Source organism: Aspergillus affinis, assembly GCF_023601865.1.
Source record: "Aspergillus affinis strain CMG 70 chromosome Unknown NODE_36_length_285616_cov_85_140891, whole genome shotgun sequence".
NCBI classification, from domain to species: domain Eukaryota; kingdom Fungi; phylum Ascomycota; class Eurotiomycetes; order Eurotiales; family Aspergillaceae; genus Aspergillus; species Aspergillus affinis.
Genome location: NW_026515817.1, coordinates 27,403 through 46,005, shown reverse-complemented (window position 1 = coordinate 46,005; position 18,603 = coordinate 27,403). Strand labels below are relative to the sequence as shown.

At 52.6% G+C, this 18,603-nt stretch overlaps 9 protein-coding genes across 9 annotated transcripts; 3 read left to right on the top strand and 6 right to left on the bottom strand.

Moving 5' to 3' along the window:
* Nucleotides 1–373: 373 nt before the first annotated feature.
* Nucleotides 374–1,713, bottom strand: KD926_006644 (putative eukaryotic translation initiation factor 3 subunit EifCh; the record flags this gene model as incomplete). Its single annotated transcript, XM_053099645.1, has 4 exons — nt 374–953; nt 1,036–1,505; nt 1,595–1,640; nt 1,706–1,713. The coding sequence occupies 4 exons, from the start codon at nt 1,711–1,713 to the stop codon at nt 374–376; spliced, it is 1,104 nt and encodes a 367-aa protein (XP_052956551.1).
* A 460-nt stretch (nt 1,714–2,173) lies between these two features.
* Nucleotides 2,174–3,231, top strand: KD926_006643 (arylformamidase; the record flags this gene model as incomplete). Its single annotated transcript, XM_053099644.1, has 2 exons — nt 2,174–2,274; nt 2,439–3,231. The coding sequence occupies 2 exons, from the start codon at nt 2,174–2,176 to the stop codon at nt 3,229–3,231; spliced, it is 894 nt and encodes a 297-aa protein (XP_052956550.1).
* A 540-nt stretch (nt 3,232–3,771) lies between these two features.
* Nucleotides 3,772–4,934, bottom strand: KD926_006642 (casein kinase II subunit beta family protein; the record flags this gene model as incomplete). Its single annotated transcript, XM_053099643.1, has 2 exons — nt 3,772–4,272; nt 4,332–4,934. The coding sequence occupies 2 exons, from the start codon at nt 4,932–4,934 to the stop codon at nt 3,772–3,774; spliced, it is 1,104 nt and encodes a 367-aa protein (XP_052956549.1).
* A 958-nt stretch (nt 4,935–5,892) lies between these two features.
* On the bottom strand, nt 5,893–7,390 carry KD926_006641 (glycoside hydrolase family 6 protein; the record flags this gene model as incomplete). The annotated part of the gene is made up of 6 exons (XM_053099642.1): nt 5,893–5,937; nt 6,004–6,245; nt 6,308–6,565; nt 6,631–6,768; nt 6,826–7,061; nt 7,122–7,390. 6 exons carry the CDS (start codon nt 7,388–7,390, stop codon nt 5,893–5,895), a joined length of 1,188 nt encoding a protein of 395 aa, XP_052956548.1.
* A 1,343-nt stretch (nt 7,391–8,733) lies between these two features.
* KD926_006640 (uncharacterized protein) lies at nt 8,734–10,155 on the bottom strand (the record flags this gene model as incomplete). The annotated part of the gene is made up of 2 exons (XM_053099640.1): nt 8,734–10,048; nt 10,103–10,155. The coding sequence occupies 2 exons, from the start codon at nt 10,153–10,155 to the stop codon at nt 8,734–8,736; spliced, it is 1,368 nt and encodes a 455-aa protein (XP_052956547.1).
* Nucleotides 10,156–10,564: 409 nt separating this feature from the next.
* gcy1 (putative glycerol dehydrogenase Gcy1) lies at nt 10,565–11,686 on the bottom strand (the record flags this gene model as incomplete). Its single annotated transcript, XM_053099639.1, has 4 exons — nt 10,565–11,060; nt 11,137–11,385; nt 11,448–11,576; nt 11,664–11,686. 4 exons carry the CDS (start codon nt 11,684–11,686, stop codon nt 10,565–10,567), a joined length of 897 nt encoding a protein of 298 aa, XP_052956546.1.
* Nucleotides 11,687–12,502: 816 nt separating this feature from the next.
* KD926_006638 (NEFA-interacting nuclear protein NIP30) lies at nt 12,503–13,350 on the top strand (the record flags this gene model as incomplete). The annotated part of the gene is made up of 2 exons (XM_053099638.1): nt 12,503–12,668; nt 12,764–13,350. 2 exons carry the CDS (start codon nt 12,503–12,505, stop codon nt 13,348–13,350), a joined length of 753 nt encoding a protein of 250 aa, XP_052956545.1.
* A 566-nt stretch (nt 13,351–13,916) lies between these two features.
* Nucleotides 13,917–15,780, bottom strand: KD926_006637 (sugar porter family MFS transporter; the record flags this gene model as incomplete). Its single annotated transcript, XM_053099637.1, has 7 exons — nt 13,917–14,580; nt 14,647–14,903; nt 14,956–15,199; nt 15,252–15,443; nt 15,516–15,591; nt 15,651–15,696; nt 15,754–15,780. 7 exons carry the CDS (start codon nt 15,778–15,780, stop codon nt 13,917–13,919), a joined length of 1,506 nt encoding a protein of 501 aa, XP_052956544.1.
* Nucleotides 15,781–16,652: 872 nt separating this feature from the next.
* KD926_006636 (alpha-N-arabinofuranosidase) lies at nt 16,653–18,582 on the top strand (the record flags this gene model as incomplete). Its single annotated transcript, XM_053099636.1, has 7 exons — nt 16,653–16,759; nt 16,832–17,026; nt 17,136–17,248; nt 17,306–17,320; nt 17,381–17,469; nt 17,529–17,628; nt 17,687–18,582. 7 exons carry the CDS (start codon nt 16,653–16,655, stop codon nt 18,580–18,582), a joined length of 1,515 nt encoding a protein of 504 aa, XP_052956543.1.
* Between the last annotated feature and the right edge of the window lie 21 nt (nt 18,583–18,603).

The window sequence follows — 18,603 nt, the reverse complement described above, 5'->3', positions numbered from 1 at the left end:
TGAACAAGAAAAACATATAAGCAAAAGAGAAGAAAAGAAAATAGAGGGTAGTGCCATACGTGTATCAAAAGGGAAACAGAGAAAAAGAAAAAAAGGTAAAGAAAAAGAAAAGAAAAAGAAACAATATCAAGAAGGAAGACTCAAGTCATATCCCGTAACGTAAAACTCTAGTCGTCGTCACTGGAACATATTAACAGGTCAAGATACACGTAAATTTTCCCTCCCTACGCCGTTAAGGTCATGCATTGCGATTTCCCAGAATTTGCCCCGCGGGTTTTTTTCCAGATAAAAAAAGACGTTTCATCTCGCTCCGTTCAGCCATTCTCCTCTTATTCGTCCAGCATCTTTTTTTGTATTGTTTATTGTTTTAAATTTATTTGGCGGTCTCTCCGGGCAGAAGGTTGCCCTTGACGGCGAACATCTTACCCGTCGTGGCCGAAACGAAGCTGTCGACCTGGCGGGCGTACTGCTCAACCTGTCGGCTGTTCAGCATGGTCTCCAGGCGGCTGGGCTCCTGGGGCAGCTTGAACAGTCGCTGCCACTCATCCTCGGGAAGCAGGGGCTGCTTGAGGGCGGCGCGGCTGGCGTTCTCCTGCTTGCGCTTGTTCTGCCAATTCGTGATCTTGGTCTGCTCACGAGCAAGCGACCGCTGGTAGTACTGGTAGTTGTTGGTTTCGGTGTGGTGGGTCTCGATGCTGTCGAGGAGAAGGTCACAGTTCTTCTCCAGGAAGGGGTCGATGCTGAGAGCCAGGTTGTCGAAGTTAGGCGCCAGGACGGTGTCCTTGACGAACGGGCCCGATTCCAGAGCGGCCAGAGACGAGGGGAGCTCCGCGGGAGACGACTGGCTGGGGGACTGGAGCTGGTGGAGGAAAGAGGTGATCAGGTGAGAGTTGTGGATTTCCACGGGGAGTTCAACGAAGATGTCCTGGAATCTCAGGTTGGACTTTTGCAGCCTGTAATTGGGTGTTAGCTGGGTTTGAACGGGCGTAGATGCAACAATCTTTCAGATATTGCAACATAAAAAAAAACACATACTCGTCGGAAGTGAACTTGTTCTCCTTGAAGGCAGTCATGAACTTAGGAGACAGGCGGAAGGCCCGCAGGCTGAGGCTGCCCTGGGCACTGCGGCTGACGTCGTGCACCAGAGCCACCGTCCTCTCGTTCATCTCCTTCTGGTAAAAGAACTGGTTCTCGATCACGTTTATGTTGACGAAGTTGCCCATGTTGGCGCTAGTGTACCATCCGACGTTGTTGGCGTCCACGTTGACCTCCCGAAGCATGCGGATCATCTCGGCCTGGTAGACGGCGTTGGCCTTCGCGCGAGGGGCGGCGGCGGCCGGGTTGGCGGCGGCATTGTCAAAGTGCGACTCCGCGGGCACTTCGACGACGGGGAAAGGGAAGCAGTTCGTGACCTCGAGGCTGCCACCGGCGTCCATACCAACGATCGAACCGGTCGCAGTCGTCGGGAAGGTCTGGGAGCAGTGCTTGATGATTTTCATCACCACCTATTTTGATACGCCATTAGTCTCGCTGTCGCTCCCAGCATGAATATAGCGGGTGGGGGGAGGAGAGGATTTTCAGGGAGCAATCATACCAAGGCCTCGACCTTGATGGCCGCGAGGGGAACGGGAACTTCTTTCCTGTAGACAGCATTAGCAAAGGGGACCAAAGACACAGTCTCGAGACGACAACGGGGAGCACATACTCCGCCATGTTGGATATAAGCAGCGCAGGGGATACGATGGGGTTGACACTTCGGGATGGAATCGTAACTTTGTGTGGATGGATTTGATCAATTTCCCACCGCCTATCGCTCTGTTGGGTTAGCGCGCCAAGCCTGGCAGTATCGCCTCGTTCGGCCTTTTGCGGATCGCCTCGTTTCCTCTGTCCCCGGCCCCGACCAGACCAACTCGTTCGTTCTCGTCGTGCTGGGGGTCGTCGGGTTCATGTCGCTGGCGCAATTGCTGTCCTGATTTTCCTCGGGCCTGTTCCCCGTCCAGGACGACGCGCTGGGGCCAGCGTGAGCCACACGCCCATCCTAGTACTACTAACCACCACTACCCGCTAGCTAGGGACCCCATCCTAGGCTATGTATAACCACTACTATTTAGTACGCCCGGCTCTCTCTTTCCCCTCACATCCATGTTTCTAGCCTTCTCAACCCATCAACAACATGCTCACCGAAACCCTACAGTACGGACAGGGCCACGTGCTCCAAACGGTGGCCGTCACCACCCTCCCGGAATCCTCTCAAGATAACAGCTACTGGGTAATGTAGGTACAATAACAGAACCCATCTTCGGAATCGACACGAGACCGATGTCTAACCTGCATGGTCTCCTCGTTCATTCCCCCTCCCCGGCATCAAAATCCCCGAAAATCCCTACACTACATAGCCCGGACTGATTCGCGCTCCTATGTTTACAAAAAACTTTCAGTCTCATACACGGTGGCGCCTGGCGAGACCCCTCGCAGACCTCCATCGGATACCTCACCGGCGCCGCATCCATCCTCATCTCCTCGCCCGCCTACACGTCTACCACGCTTCCTCGCATCGCCGGCTTCGCATCCATCGAGTACCGTCTCAGCCCGCACCCAGAGTACCCGCAGGACCCGCAGACCACCGACCCGCGCGCCCTCCGCGCCGCCAAACACCCCGATCATCTGCACGACGTGCAGGACGCGCTGCGCTTCCTGCAGCACAAGTATGGCTTCGGAGAGCGGTATCTTCTCGTCGGACATAGTTGCGGGGCGACGTTGGCGTTTCAGTCGGTGATGGCGGGGTTGCGGGACCGTGCTGAAGACAAGGAGAAGGTCGTTCCTGCTCCGACGGCGATCCTGGGCGTCGCGGGTCTCTATGATCTCAGACTCATTCGTGATACGTTCTCGGATGTGCCTGCGTATCAGGAGATCGTGGAGGGGGCGTTCAGTAAGGACGAGAAACTCTGGGATGAGGCCTCGCCTGCGGTGGTGCGGGGACCTAATGGCGTGGAGGGGTGGGAGGCCGGTCGGTTGGTCGTGCTGGCGTATTCGGTGGAGGATGGTCTGGTCGATCCCATGCAATGGAAGGCCATGGAGCACGCGTTGGCGGGGTGGGAGAAGGACCATTCCAAGGAGAAGGGTCGGCGGGTGGAAATGCTGCCCCTCACGGGCCACCATGACGAAGCCTGGGAGAACGGGGAAGAACTAGCGAGAGCGATTGCTTTCACGATTGAGAAGCTCGGCGATTGATTTGTCGCCTCAAGAGCTTAAGTATAGCCATGCTCGATAGAGAAGGTAGAAACAAGAGTAGATAAGGTGGACAGAAAGTCTGCAGATTACATGGGAATTGAAACAGTTTACCTGTTTCGCATTTGTGCCCCGATGTCCAGTTGGGATTATGTAACTAGTTCACATGAGAAGAACAGAAAAACAGACCGGCCATTTTCAGAACTTCCGACGCCCACCAGTGTTCGTGATCATGAAATGCAGTACATGAAATTGCAGCTTGAAGATCTCTGTCATACGCCGGGTATTGGAGAAACAAAAGATTGAAAAAAGAGACAAATCGTAACAGAAAGAACAAAAGGGGATAGAAAGGATAGAAACACGGTTATCTCGAGTACCACTATGTCTAGGCAGTACATGATCGGAGAAGTCCATGAAACTATGAGGATTGGAGCGGAAAAGGGGAAAGGGGTGATAAGGTCAAGGCTGATGAAGAACGAACCATCGTGCAAGGCGCATGTAGCAAGGATAACAGGTCACAATAGCTCAAGACAGATGAATGCCTTAGTTGCCAATGTCCATGCGTCCGGAAGCGGCGTCGCCGACAGTCTTCTCTTCCTTGCCATCAAAACCAGGCTCGTCAACTTCATCGTCGTCGTCCTCCAAATCATCTTCCTCGGTGTCCTCGATGTATTTCACCTCGGTGCCCGCCTCGCGAAGACGCGCCTTAGTCTCTTCACGATATTGATCCTGCCAGCGAGCAAGTGCAGCACTAGCGTGAACGCGGAATCCGTAGATGCGGGGCTCGTAACGGCGGATGCTCTTCTCCGGAATCAGGGCAGGATACACCTGGAAAAGCATGCTGTGGAACGTGGTTCCGAAATAGGCACCATCGATTTGAGCGTGACGCGAGGACTTGGGGTTGTAGATGTCTTCGCATTTTGCGCAGTAAAGACGGACGGTGCTGGTGTGGGGAAAGTCATGCTGTCCCATAGGAAGAAGAGGGTGACCCTCGCACACGACACGAGGGCATTTGCCAAAATCGCCCTTCTTGTACTTGTCGACCTGTAGACGAGTCAGATTTGAAAGACCAAGGCCCGGGACCTTCACTTTTGTTTACGCACCATTTTGGAAAGACCACGAGTGGTGATAATGTAGCGAGCATGGACGAGTCCGTACAAGTGACGCGCGGATTTCTCAATTTGCTCGCGCAAGTCGTCGTCCGCGTCCAAGTCGAAAACATCGGTCACAAGATCCAAAGCATACTGGTAGTACGCGACCTCGGTATTCAAGCCAGTAAGGTTGAACCGATCGGTCAAATACTCTTCATCGACCTCGCAGAAGTACTCGTTTCCACGGGAAGAAATGAACTGTGCAGGCCAACAACTGTCAGAAACCTCTGGAGAAAACCCCTCGGGAACTATGGGAACAGTGATCGCATATGGATATCTTTCATGCTCTCGCATTACAAAAACAGGGGAAGGGGCCTGAGGAGCCTCGGGCTGGGGGTCGAGGGATTCGCCTTCATCATTGGTAGAATGAGAAGCTATAGCCTGCTTCATCCGCTCTTCCCTTTCCCTCATCTCCTTGTTCGCCTTCTCTTCCTCAGAGGTAGAATACTGGTGCCACCAAGAGCCAAGAGGAACGGGCGGTTCGGGAGAGTAAGGCCTCTTAGGAGATTTGGGTTTCTCGGAAGAGGAGTCCGAGGGAACAGGCTCCGAAGACATTCTGAATGACAACAGTTGTGCTGCGTGACGTGTGGTGTGAAATCAAGGGGCAGTGAGAGGTGAAAGCTTTAACAGTTTCCAAACTTCCTCAAGAGGGGGTTCTCTCTTCACTGGGTCATGGTTGCATCGTCATTGCATCGTTGAGCGCAGCCGCACCCACCTTCCCTCCGATGCACTCACCAGCCGCAACTGTCATTCGGGTACAAAATCCATGGAATGAACAATGGAAGAAGAAAAAACTTACCCAATCTCTCCAGTAACTAGTGTAGTCACTGTCAGTTTCGCTATTAAAATCTTCCATCATTTTGGCGTACGGTCACAGGACGATCAAAGAGAAGTTGTCTAAAGGTAAGATTATTTCTTTGCTTTGCCTGTAGCAGTTGCTGAGAGGAAAACTGGGTCAGACCATCCCAGAGCAGGAAAGCCCCCAGAACTGTACAGCTGGAATAATCTTCCTCAGAGCTTCCAACAGCCACAGATTGGAGTTGAGGGGTACAGAAAGGCGTGCAGACCGGGGGTCACGGATGATAACGTTGCTGCACAGTGTGAAGATGGATGAAGTGAGCCTTTCTGCTTCATTCCGTCGGCCTGTTATCTGTGGATCTCCTTCTTCCGGTTTAGCGCGGGGTTGGCGGTGAGTTTCCATTGCATTTATCTCACCGCCTTTGTTGGCCCTCTTTGCTACGGATTATCCCGTGCGAGTGGATGCACATTGCATGCTCTAGAGATTTCAGATTTGATACTGCCTTACAGATGAATTTCTTGAGCAATCATCATAGCTACTATGCTTATTCTACAGGGTATGCAGTGAGATATGAATTGATTCCTTTGCCAATCAATGGTAATATTGCTAGGATCTGGCACGCATCCAGCGAACTATATACATCCAACATCCCTCGAACTCAATAGATAAAAACAAAAAATGCCCATCTCTACCACTGCCAAACTGCCTATTCATTTACAGAGACGGACTAGCATTCTTCACAAGCTGCTCAAAGTATGCCTATAGTCCAAGCGTCAGTCAATCAAAACACAATTCCCTTTGAAGCAGGTATCGGATGCAACTTACCTGGAACCAGGTACCAGCCTCGGGAGCAGGCTGCAAAGCAGCACCGAGACCACAGTGGGCATCGTAACGCTCCGCAGACTCGTCAGAGGTTCCGTCGCTCTCTCCACCCGGCTTGATCCAGACAAAGGCGTCTACTAGCTCATCACCCGTGTCGGTTGATGGGCGAGCGCCGAAACCGGTGTTCTTGACATTGCACCAGTCACCCCATTCATTCTGACCGGTGGGCTGGTTTCCATTGCGTCCTACCAACACGAATTAGAACACAAGTACTTATGGAGTTTGGTGGAATGAGAAAGGAGCTTACCGGTGTCGACGATGAAGTGAGCGTCGAAGCCCGCGCTGGCCAGCTCCGGTGCAAAGTTGTTGATGTAGCTCTTCTCGTCACAGATCTCGTTCTCGGACGTGTACGAGGGGCAAGAGTCAATGGAGAAGGCGTTGTAGTTAGCCACGTTAGTCGCTAATCCACGAACAGCATCGGGAGAGGAGGCGTTCTTGTACACGGAGGCGTACAGCTCGGCGGCAGGGCCGATGTTCGCAGGCCATCCAAGCCATCCAGCATGGCCTTGCGCCGCATTAGCACACTTTCGGAGATCCGAGAGACCGTGTGGGGGTCTTGTAGCCACGTACCAGCATCCAGATACATTGCGACATTAGGCAGGTTCAATTGCGTAATTGCGTAGTTGGTGCACTCCAAGTACGCATCCTTGGCGTTGGCGCACTTGGTCACGTCCAGGTTCGTGACCAGGTTGGCCAAACTGTCAGGCTCTACAGACTGTTAGTAGAATGTCCAGTCCTTCATCTCTACCTGGAACGTATGCTCACCGATGACTAGAATGATCTTGGTATCCGAGTATTTCTCAACTTGCTCACGAATGGAGTCGATGTACGCCTTGTACTTCTCGACTCCACCGTCATCAATCGCATACTCGCCGTTGCTAGCCAACGCGGCACAATCGCGGTCGGGCAGGTCATACACGACGAAGATACCGGCGACATCGTCTTGGGACTTGATGTCATCCAGGAATTCTCCCATAGTCGGAACCTTATCGGCGGTATCCCTAGAGATCAATTGGTCAGTAATTGAATTGGGTTATCAAATATACCGCCAAAGAACCTACAGCCAGTAGAAAGATGGGATATCGGCGGCAGCGCTTGCCTGTTCAGCCAACGACCCGGTCATGGAGGGGATAGCTGAGCTTTCCACCTCGGACTTGTAGTACGGGTTCACATATTGCTTAACGCCCTCGAAAGGATTACCGTCTGCGAGGCTACCGGTAGGGGTAGGAGAGCTTGATGGGGGGCTCGACTGGGAGACAGTGGTGCTGGCAGCAGGCAACGCCTTCACAGACGAGAAAAGAAATGGGAGAAGAGCTGCGAGAGCTCGCATGTTGACGGTCTGCATACTGAGAGAATAAATGCCGGTGTTGTTGCTGCAGTCCTCAGAAGACACAATAGCTGGCTGTTATCACCTTCAATGTCAGATTCCCAGCGACAATGGCCCTCTATTTATACCAATTGCTTCATATTCTCGACCCTCAACACGACGCTCCAACTACCAGAAGCAACAAGGAGACGGACGAAGTAATTCGGCTAAACCCAAGGCATGGCGAATTAACTACAGCCGGCATTCGAAGCAGTCTGTAGGGCTCAAATTCCGGTCCGCATCGGGAAACGGAGTGCCTGCAATCCAAGGCCTCCGATCCGTTAAGACGGACTCTCCGTCCCCGAAAAGGCTGAAGGGCTGAAGATCGTCATTATAAGGGTGCACGTTGAATTCTTCCGGGACTGGCGTCTGATTGAATTCCCATTGAATCAAGGAGATCTGCTTCCTGGTTCCTGACTTATTTCTGATGAAACTTAGTGAATGGTCCTGGAAGGGTCCTGATAGACGATAGAGTTGCCACAAAAAAGCCATAGAAGTAGAGTCGTACGCCCAATAACGCCACGGAGGGAAGCCACGACGCCTTCATACGCCATCAACATTGTAATACTACTCCGTAGTGCATAGCTCGTAAGATCAGTGCTTTAGTCACGAGATGAGTTAATGAAGGATGGTGGAGACAAAAGGCAAATTCGGGGTGAGGATCTTTGCGGGGTGAAGAATGGAATTATTGAAATTATTAGGCTGTCCCGCCCGAATCGAAACGAATTCCGTTTCATCTTTAGGATTAGATTACTGGGATTATCAGACATGCCACCAGATTCTTCCGCCTCATCGAGTCATTTCATTGCAACGCCATAATGGCATTGTTCTGTCAAGGAAGAGGGCTGCAACGGTAACTGGATGCTCTACATGCCACGAAGCTCAATCGAGCACGCCATCCATCTCCTGAAAAGACCCCGTGTCACAGAGAAATTAACCAAGGCAGCTATCGACTTGCCAAGATGTGGAGAGTCAATAGGCCAGGAAAATATCAGGCATCTTGCTCAACTTGGTCCGGTCCAGCGGCCCGAGTTCCCACGAAGCAGGATCATCGTGGATCGTGCTCATTGGACTAATACTATAGTGGAAGGGGGTAGGCACCAAGTCTAAGGCTACTCAGTATAGAAGAAACAGTCGTATAAGAGATAGTATAATATGATTAATTTTTTTTATTATGTTGATTGACAAGATCGACGTGGTATCAAAGTATGACCTTTCCGCTTGATATTTGGTTACACAAAAGAAAAGCAAATGAGTGTTCAAAACAGGTCGAAGTCAAAGTGAATGCGTAGATATCCTCAGCCCAGCTAATTGTATCGCGCTGCATAATCGCACTCAGCTAGAAATTTGTGGATCCCTTCGACTCCATCGTATCCGGAAGAGCTCGCCGGGAAACTGGCGCTTGAGACTTCGGGGAAAAGGGCACGATCGCCGAGTTCACTAACATTGATGCTGGAATATCCCGAAGATGATGAGATCCACGGATTTTCAGCAAATAGTGTAATGTCCTCGAAGCTGATCTTGTTCCCTGACTGTTCCAGACGGCTGGTCGAAGATTTGGCTTTGTTCTCCGGAGACATCATGGCCTGCCAGTCAACCTTTTCGGGCTTTCGTAGCTCCGAGGCATCCTTCTGGTAGTAAAAGTATTCCCCAATATCCGAAGAAGGCGCACTGGGAGCAAAAGGGAAATGCAGAGCCACATCAGCGCCTGTGAGAGCATTGAAATCTTCATCTTGAGCAATCTTGCCTCGCTGAACTCCGACCTCGTCGCAGAGCCGCTCCACAGTTTCGGCATCGCAACCAGGGAACCGCACACGGATTGTCGACTGATCGTGAAGCAAGATAGGAAAATCACCCAAGGAGGATAGGCGCTTGAGATCATTCAGCACGGCGGCCAAATCCTTGAGGGCACGCGCAAAGTCGGCCGAGAGGAGATCCAGAAGACCATCCGAGTTGAGCGTCTCGGACTGGAAGGCACCATTGGGATCAAACTTCTTCTGCAGGCCGAAGGCCGTGATAGTAGGAGTGAGCTGGAAGTCAATGAACGAGCCAGGAGCAGTATGAGGGATAGCCATCATCTTCTGCTCAGCTTGGTCCTGAAGCATAGTCACAGCCTTGTATTTCTTGTTTCCGCTGACGGAATCAATGCCGTCGAACCGGACCTTCTGCCCTGAAAGAAAGAACGCTCGCATTCCCACGGACACATTGTTAATGACCTGGGCTGGTGCAGCGGGGCCATGCGAGAAGTACCTTGCGCCCCCAATACGGCCAGCACCAATAGCATAACCACCCGCTGTACGGCAAAGTGTACCACCGGTCAAATTTGGGCGGAGAGCCGACGCAAATGGTGCCCGGCTTGTGAGACGACTGATGTTGGAGGCAACCCGCGACGCCTGTGGGGTAGCCTTGCCACCTTGTAGTCCGGTCCGGATATAAGAGAGGAAGGAGTCGGTGGCACGAGTGGAAAAGTGGCGGCTCCGGGCTTGTCGGATCGCAGCAGCTCGACTGATGGGCTGCCGAGGATTAATCCGAACATATGCTGGCTGAACCCGAAGGGAGTTTTGTTGGACAGGCTCTGGAAATTTGGTTTTTATGGTTTTCCAAGCCTTCTCGTAGGCAAACCTGCGGCCAGTCAGCAAGGCGAAGTATAGTATCCCGGGGCGGTAAATGACTCACCTCGCTGCTCTCCAGACCTTGGGGAGCAGCAGATGCCCGCTAGAAGGCGGCATCCTGGCGGTGATGAAATATATGGATTTAGAGAAGATGAAGTGATGAAAGCACCATCCATGTGACGGACAGTAGATGGTGAAGAGATGAAGGGGAAAGAATGACTGGATGCCTGATGATGACGGCACCCTGTGGCGGTGCAGACACATGACCCATACGTGCTCTTATCAGTGATCACATGATTAGTCTTATCCACTCCCGTTCTGGCCTGATTGACGCCGGCGAAGGCTGCTCCGTCGGACTCGGAGCACTGACATGCAAAATATACTGTCCCGCCGCCACTGCAACCGCCACTACAAGTCGATCATACAGTGCTATCAATACTACGAGGTAATTCGTCTCAAATAATATTTACAATTGAATTTGGGAATTTTCGTCTAGATACGTGGGATATCATAAAGAAGGAAGCATTTACTCGTCATCGCCAAAGAAGACCTTGATGGGGAGCCAGTCGTCACCGCAGACCTTGAAGCGGTCCTTCAGGTTGTCGAGCTGGTTGATCTCGTCGGCAGTCAACTCGTAACCGTCAAGCTCGAAGTTGGCATCAATGCGAGACTTGCTGACGGACTTGGGGATGACACTCCATCCCTTCTGCAAACCCCACAGAAGCAGGACCTGCTGGGGAGTCCGGCCCTTCTTTTCAGCCAGCTGCAAGAGGGTAGGATCCTTGTACAAGGGAGAGTTGGTGGAGCCTAGGCAGGAGTAGCCGGTGGAGTGGATGCCCTTGGAGGTGTTGTAGGCAACCAGCTTGGGCGAGGGGTTGTTGGGGTGCAGCTCGATCTGGTTGACGGCAGGGACGATCTTAGTGCTGGGGTCGTTCAGAAGTTTCTCAAGGTTCTTGATTCCGAAGTTGGAAACACCGATGTTCCTGACCTTGCCGGTGGCAGGGAGCTTCTGCAGTTCTTGCCTGAAAAAAGAAACGAGAGACGTCAGCTGGCTTGTCTTGTAGTCAATTCGGCGCGAAGTCAAAGGTGGGCTCTTACCAGGTCTTGATGAAGTCCCAGTCGGGCAGGTGCTTCTTCAGGTCGTTGGGGTCAGTCGAGCTGGGCCAGTGCATAAGGTAGAGGTCGACATAGTCAACGCCGAGGTCCTTCAGCGAGGAGTTGATGCCGTCGTTAACGCGGTGGTGCCAGGGGTTGTCGAGCTTGGTGGTGATCCAGATCTCGCTACGAGGAACGCCGGAGTCCTTGATACCAGCGCCAACCTCAGCCTCGTTGCCATAGGCAAGGGCACTAAAACGGAATTGTCAGTGGATTGCACATGATGTGAAGGGGGCCGAGGAATGGGGACATACGTGTCGATGTGACGGTAACCCTTCAGGAGGGCGTTCTTGACGGCCTCGCGGACCTCGTTGGGCTTGGACTGCCAGGTACCGAGACCCAGGGCAGGGATCTTGTCCCCGGTGTTCAGGGTGTAGGTCTTCCTGTGGTTTCAAACAAGACCGCATTAGTTTCAGCGTTGGATGGTAGGGTAGATGATGGTAACAAATGCATCCGCGGTGGACACTTACTTGGTGTGCTCAGCGGTCGACATTGTCAATAGGTGTGTAAATTGGGAGTTTTCCTTTAGAGTTGGGGGAGAAGATTTGGATGTTGAAGATAGAAGAAAGGGGACTAGCAGACAGGGGGGAACTCAGAATTTATAACTGGGATCTGAGAACCTACAGCTTAGAGACTACTCCGTAGAAAGCCAAACAAAACCGGCCTGATAGGAGGCAGGTCCATCCAGCGTACCAAAGGCGGGATGATGTCGACTGAGGGGCAGGACTGACGCCTCAGCGTTGCCCCTCCAAGCGTAAAGTGGGGAGCGAATGAGGGTAAATCTGTGGCCAGGAATTAGCCGAGCCACTCCGAAGGGTCCCTATTTACCCATCCAGGACATCGGCGACAATCGGGGGTGCCAATGGTCAACTCGGGATAGGATGGACGGCTTTCCGGTTGATTTATTTTGGATTCCATTGCCGAGTTCTCCTGCAGGTTCGGAAGCAATCCCCAATAACACCCAGCAACTCTCGTGATTTACTCCGGAACGCATTTTGCCTAAATTCGAAGGCTCCACTTTGGACTGCGGGTCTGCCTCAGGCCAGTCGGGCGAGTCCAGTCTCTCACCGCCCGATTCTGCCGACCCTCCCAATCCACCCGCGGCAAGTCGGGAACGCCTTTGTCTTGCGGCGTTGCTCTTCGGCATTATTCCATTGCCTTCTTCACTTGTCTCAGTCCATTGGTAGATCCGGGTGTATTCGAGCGGCTAATTTCGACCCCCTTTGGTAATTTGTCCGCGCCCCTGGCATTGAGTGCGTTGGCTAACGATCATCTGCCCGGCAAGTCGTTTGACTCTCCTTAGACCAGAATGTCTTCGGGATTCGTGTCTGCTGGGACAGACCAAGAGCCCGTCGAGCGCGACGACGAATGGCTCCGTGTGCAACATGAGCTGGAGGAGGAGCGGAAGCGCAAGGCGGACCTTGGCAATCAAGATGGCGGGAAAAGCCTGTACGACGTTCTTCAGCAGAACAAAAGTGAGTCGAATCAACCGCGGGGATCAGGCTCGATTTCAAGGCTGCGCGGACGCTTTGGATTGACATATTAGGGTGATTGTTCCTACGGTATAAAGTGGCCAAGCAGGAAGCCTTCGAAGAGAAGATCAAGCTGAAGAACCAATTTCGCTCCCTGGACGAGGATGAAGTTGATTTTCTGGATTCCATCATGGAGTCGACACGCGCCCAGGAGGCCGCGGTGAAAAAGGAAACAACTGAACAGCTGGAATTGTTCCGCCGACAACGAGAAGAAGCAGAGAAGGCTCTGTTAGAAGATACGGCGGCGGATGTTGCACCGGTAGCCGAAGGGGAGGACTGGAAAATACCTGCCCGCAAAAGAAGGCGAGAGAAGAACAAGGAGTTACTTCTTCCCGGTAAGAAACGCAAATCCACCAGCGAGGCAATTGGCGAGACTTCTACTTCAGGGGAGGCAAAGGCCCCCCAAACTACGAAGAGGCCGGAAGAAGCGCCTGGGTCTGTGTCTACTCAAAAGTCTACACCCTTAGAGAAACAGAAACCCCCAGTGGAATCAACGAGACCGAAGGATCCCGCAAAGGGTGCTGAATGCACTGTCTCCGCTCAGCCAGAAAAGAAACCAGAACCAGCAGCGAAGCCGCCAGCGCTGTCTCTTGGTCTCGCAGGATATAGTTCGGATTCGGATTAAATTTGCTTGCTCAACTGTCAGCTTTCGTGCGACCTTATATTTACCTCTGCTGGGTCCCTCGTGCATATAACTCCATGATCGTTTACCATCGAGAAATCACTGTACTCACTAGCGGAGTGCCCTGAGGGTGACTACTATTCACTAGTGATGACCAAAATATCGGCAACCCAGGCTCCGGCGGGAGCGCAGTATAGTTCAGTCTAAATTCTCGCCTCCCAGAGGAAGGATTAACTCATTACACATTTGAAAATTCATAGCTACCTAGGCTGGCTGCTCGTCGTTGAGATAGCTCAGAGACTCCAAATGATTACGCCAATAATATCCATTGAAATATCCTGAAGTATGCAGTTTATTACGTGGTATGTTTGCGATGAAACATTCGTCTAGAACTAATATTTTCCTTAAGTCATAAGTAGTCTTGAACTTCAAACACAGGTATTAGAGGGGGAAATATTGCATCAATTCGACCCTTCAAGAGTGAACCCTTGATGTCTCAGGCTGACTACTATCGGCAACACACTCGCCCCATCACTCGCTCTCTCTCTCTCATGGCACTCGCCATCACTTTATTCCTTGTGGGTGACATAGACCTCTTGTTTCTCCTCTTGCTCCGCAACCTTGCGCTCCAAATCGTGGGTCAGGTAATTCTCCTTCTTGGTTCCCGGCACAATCCAAGGCGAGTTGGTGAACAAATGGTTCATCTCTTCCAGAGGCAACTTCTTGGTTTCCGGCAGCAGAAGCCAGAAGAAAACCGCATTGGTGAAATTGCAGATGACGAACACGAAGTAGTATCGGTATTTGATGGTGTCCATTGCCAGGGGTGTCACCTGGCCGATCATGGTGTTGAATGCATAAGAGGTCATGGTGGCAAGCGAGACACCCTTCGATCGGGTTCGTGTGTCAAACACCTCTGCCGGGATAATCCACGACAGGGGACCACATGTGCATGAGAACGAGAAGTTGTACAACCAGGTCATGATGATGAAGCCCCAGTGAGCTCCGGTGTTGTTGACCTCAGGAGGGAATTTGGCCAGCAGAACGCAGGCAACGATGAAGGTGACCATGTTACCCAGGTTTCCGGAGATCAAAGTCCAGCGACGACCGAGACGGTCAATGAACATCATACACAAGAACTGAGCAACCAAGGCAATCACCGAGTTGATGGCCTGGTAACGCAAGGTTTCATCGCCCTTGATACCGATTTGTCCGTAGATATCCACTGAATAGTATCTGTCGCGACTCATCGATTAGCTCTACAAACTCAAATGTGGTGAGTTCAGGCAGGCAGGCACTTACTGGATAGCCGAGACGCCAGTCATCTGCACCGAGGCCTGCAATGCACAGCAGAGGAAAAGGCGGCGGAAAGACGACCGCGACGTGAAGAGCTCCAGGTAGGACTTGGCCTCATTCTCATGCTCAAATGTCACGGCCTCCTGGATCTGGTTGTATTCCGCACGAACCCAGGGGTCATTTACGTCTCCATGAGCGTGAAGCTTCGCAAGAGTCTGAAGGCCTTTCTCGTGATGTCCATGGTCAATGAGCCAACGAGGCGACTGTTCAATCATCAGAAACAGCGAGACTGCGAGGGGAGTAAGACTATCTTACCTCGGGGAAGAACATGATCAAAAGACCTAGAAACACAGCCGGGACGATTTGCAGACCAAGAGGTACCTGCCACTGGGCATTGTTGGTCGGATCGAACCCAATATAGGTACCATATGAGATCCAGGCAGCGCATAACGAACCAACGCCCAACATGAACTGCTGCAGCGCAGTAACTCGGCCTCGAATGTCGGGATGGCAAATTTCGGCCTGGTATAGGGGGATAATCATGGTAAGGAAACCGACCCTATTAGCTGTTAGGGCTGGGTTCTTTGCATCAGCTCTTCCACAAAGCTTACCCTAGTCCGGCCAAGAATCTACCACTGTATAGATATTGCACTGTCTGGGCTCCAGTCTGAAGGCCTCCACCAAGGCAAAAGATGATACAGCCGATCGTGATGGTCCATCGTCGCCCCAGCATGTCACCGGTGGGACCGGCGAAGGCGGAGCCAAAGAAGGCGCCGGCAGTGAACAAGGATACTACCAATCCACTTGTGAACTATTAGCATATTCTCTTGTGTTTTTCCATCTTGCGCAATTGTTTGACCAGTGCAAATACTCACGTTTGGGTAGAATCCGCCTCGAATTTGGAAGCAAAGGATTGACTGGCAATGACCTCCGCGATAACACCGAGATCATCTGTGGAAAACCATTGTAAGCATTCATTCCGATGAGCATTGCGCAGTTCAAATACATACATCCATAGAGAAACGATCCGAGGGAGGCGAAAATGCCTACCAGGAACTTGAAAGCCGGTTAATAGTCTGAATGTCGGGAACACCTCGTCGGACCACGACTTACCTGGTACCATGCCGGAGAAAGACGCATGCTGGGCTCGATATGGGGCTCCTTCTGGGCCTCAGCACATTCAATAAACTAACACCCCGGACGCTCAAAAACAGGATGAGATGTGGAGGCTGGAATGGGGTGGGAGGGTCCGCCCTTCTTTTTAAGACCGTCTGGGGATCGGATGCCCGCAACAACCTACATTTAAATCCGGGGGATTCTACGAGAACATAATCAATCCCCTTGGTATTCCTTACTCATGGCTCACGAGAATCAGGGTAAACCAGAAAAAAACTAATTATCGCAGCCCTGTCCGCCGGAGAATCGACCGAAAATGTGACTTTCCACGCCATCTCCAAGGAAGCAAATCCCCGACTCGAGTCGAATTGCATCCAATCGAGACTGCGCCGTAACATGCCACGACCTATCACCATCTGATCACGAATAAGGATTCGAACTAACCCCATGGCACGCTAAGTGCCGCTTGACCTTTGCGGGGTGTAGCCGGGCCACGCCAACTGGGGGGAGGAGAGACGCTCATATAAGCTCGCGTGCTGATTGACGGAAGATCTCGTGGCGCTGGCTCGGCTCCAACACCAAGACGACGGCGCCGTCCACGACTGTCATCCTCCATCATCAGCTCACGATTCCCTATATCCCTCCGTGGCCTAGAACGACCCCGCAGGGGATTTGCCCAATTCATCCCCCATGGCTGACGCTGAAATCGGAAACATTAATATTAGCCGTCAAGTCGCTTCCGCCACCACAGCTTGGTCCTTCAACTGGTCATCGTTCAATCCCATCTTTCCCTTTTTCTGTTATTATTCTTCGATTTGCCATTTATTTATCACGCTTCCTACCAATCACCTGCAGCTACTGCTTCGACACCTTCTGTCGGCCGCATCGCATCAACCATGACCACCTTCACGCAGCTCAGTGACCAGGATGCGCCTAGTCTTGCCATCCACCCAACCCGACGTATTTCTAAGATCAACCCTAACATCTATGCGGGGTTTACAGAGTAAGACTCTCTCCCGTCCATGATTATTCCGTCCCAATGGTGTGTGTTTGGCGTTCTGACACGTGGTGACAGGCACATGGGCCGCTGCATCTACGGCGGCATCTACGATCCGGGTAACCCCTTGTCTGATGAGAATGGTTTCCGGAAGGATGTCCTCGAAGCTTTGAGGGATCTGGACATCCCTGTCGTCCGTTACCCTGGCGGTAACTTTATGGCGACCTATCATTGGATCGATGGCGTTGGACCCAAGGACCAGCGCCCTTCAAGGTATGTTTCACTAACAGGCCGTACCATTCCATCTATCTTGCTCGCGCTAGTCGTCGTCGCGTGACATGCGTTGTCCATGTACGTGCTAACTCTAATGAACCTCAAATAGGCCCGAGCTTGCTTGGCTGGGAACGGAGACGAACCAGTTCGGAACCGATGAGTTCTTGAAATGGTGTGAGGTCCTTGGAACCGAGCCCTACTTCTGCCTAAACTTCGGAACTGGTAAGTGATCAATCCCCTGTATGACTCTGAGCCTGCAAGCTAACAATCACACCACAGGCACTTTGGATGAAGGTATGGCTCTGCCTTTTTAAGCTGTGCAAATGGCGTCTGGTCTAACTTTATCCTACGCAGCGCTGGCCTGGGTGGAATATTGCAACGGCACTAGAGACACCTACTATGCCAACCTCCGCCGTAAAAATGGTCGTGAGGAGCCGTACAACGTAAATTTCCCTTTTCTACCCTCGCCAGCCCACCGATACTAAAACATCATCGAATCTAGGTCAAATACTGGGCCCTCGGAAACGAGACATGGGGCCCATGGCAGGTTGAGCAGATGACCAAGGAAGCGTACGCCCACAAGGCATTCCAATGGGCAAAGGGTACAATTACTCCTACTTCAAATGTCCTGTCACACCAGCAACTAACATTCTACCACAGCCCTGAAGCTCCTGGACCCCTCGCTGGTCCTGGTTCTGTGCGGACAAGACGGCACTGCATCCTGGGACTACTACACCCTGAAGCAGTGTCTGCTTCCCGCCCACTCCCCCCTATCCACCAGCACCGTCCCCCTCATCGACATGCACAGTATCCACCTGTACACGTCGTCTTCATCTCACTTGCCCAATGCCACCGCCCCCTTGGCCGCCGAGCGCGCCATTGAAATCACATCCTCTCTCATCGACCTCGCGCGCATCGAGAACGGCGTCCCGCCCGACCAGCTCCGTCCCACCATCTGCTTCGACGAGTGGAACGTCTGGGACCCTATCCGCGCCGAGGGCAGCAAGGGCGCCGAGGAGTCCTACACTCTCTCCGATGCCCTCGCCGTGGCCGTGTACCTGAACGTCTTCGTCCGCAAGAGCAAGGACGTCGGCATGGCTTGCATCGCGCAGACCGTTAACGTCATCTCCCCCCTCATGACCACCAAGGACGGCATCATCAAGCAGACCACCTGGTGGCCGTTGTATCTCTTCTCGCGGTACATGCGCGGCTGGACCATCAGCGCGCACATCGCCTGTGGCGTCTACGAGGGCGAGACCTCCCCGAAATGGGTCCGCGGAGTCAAGGACACCCCCTGGTTGGACGTCAGCGCCACGCTGGGCGAGGACGGCTACGTCAATGTGGCCGTGGTCAACATCCACGAGGAGAGGAACATCGAGACGAAGCTGGAAGGCCCTGCTGGGAGGGTTGCCGTGTTCACGGTCACCGGCGACAGCGTCGCGGCTTGCAACATGAACGGAAAGCAGGAGGTCGGTATCACCGAGAGCACCTGGGATGGCAAGGGTGCATACGTGTTCCCCAAGCACTCGTTCACCCTGCTCCGATGGAAGGCTTAGACTGGATCTGTCTGCCCTGTT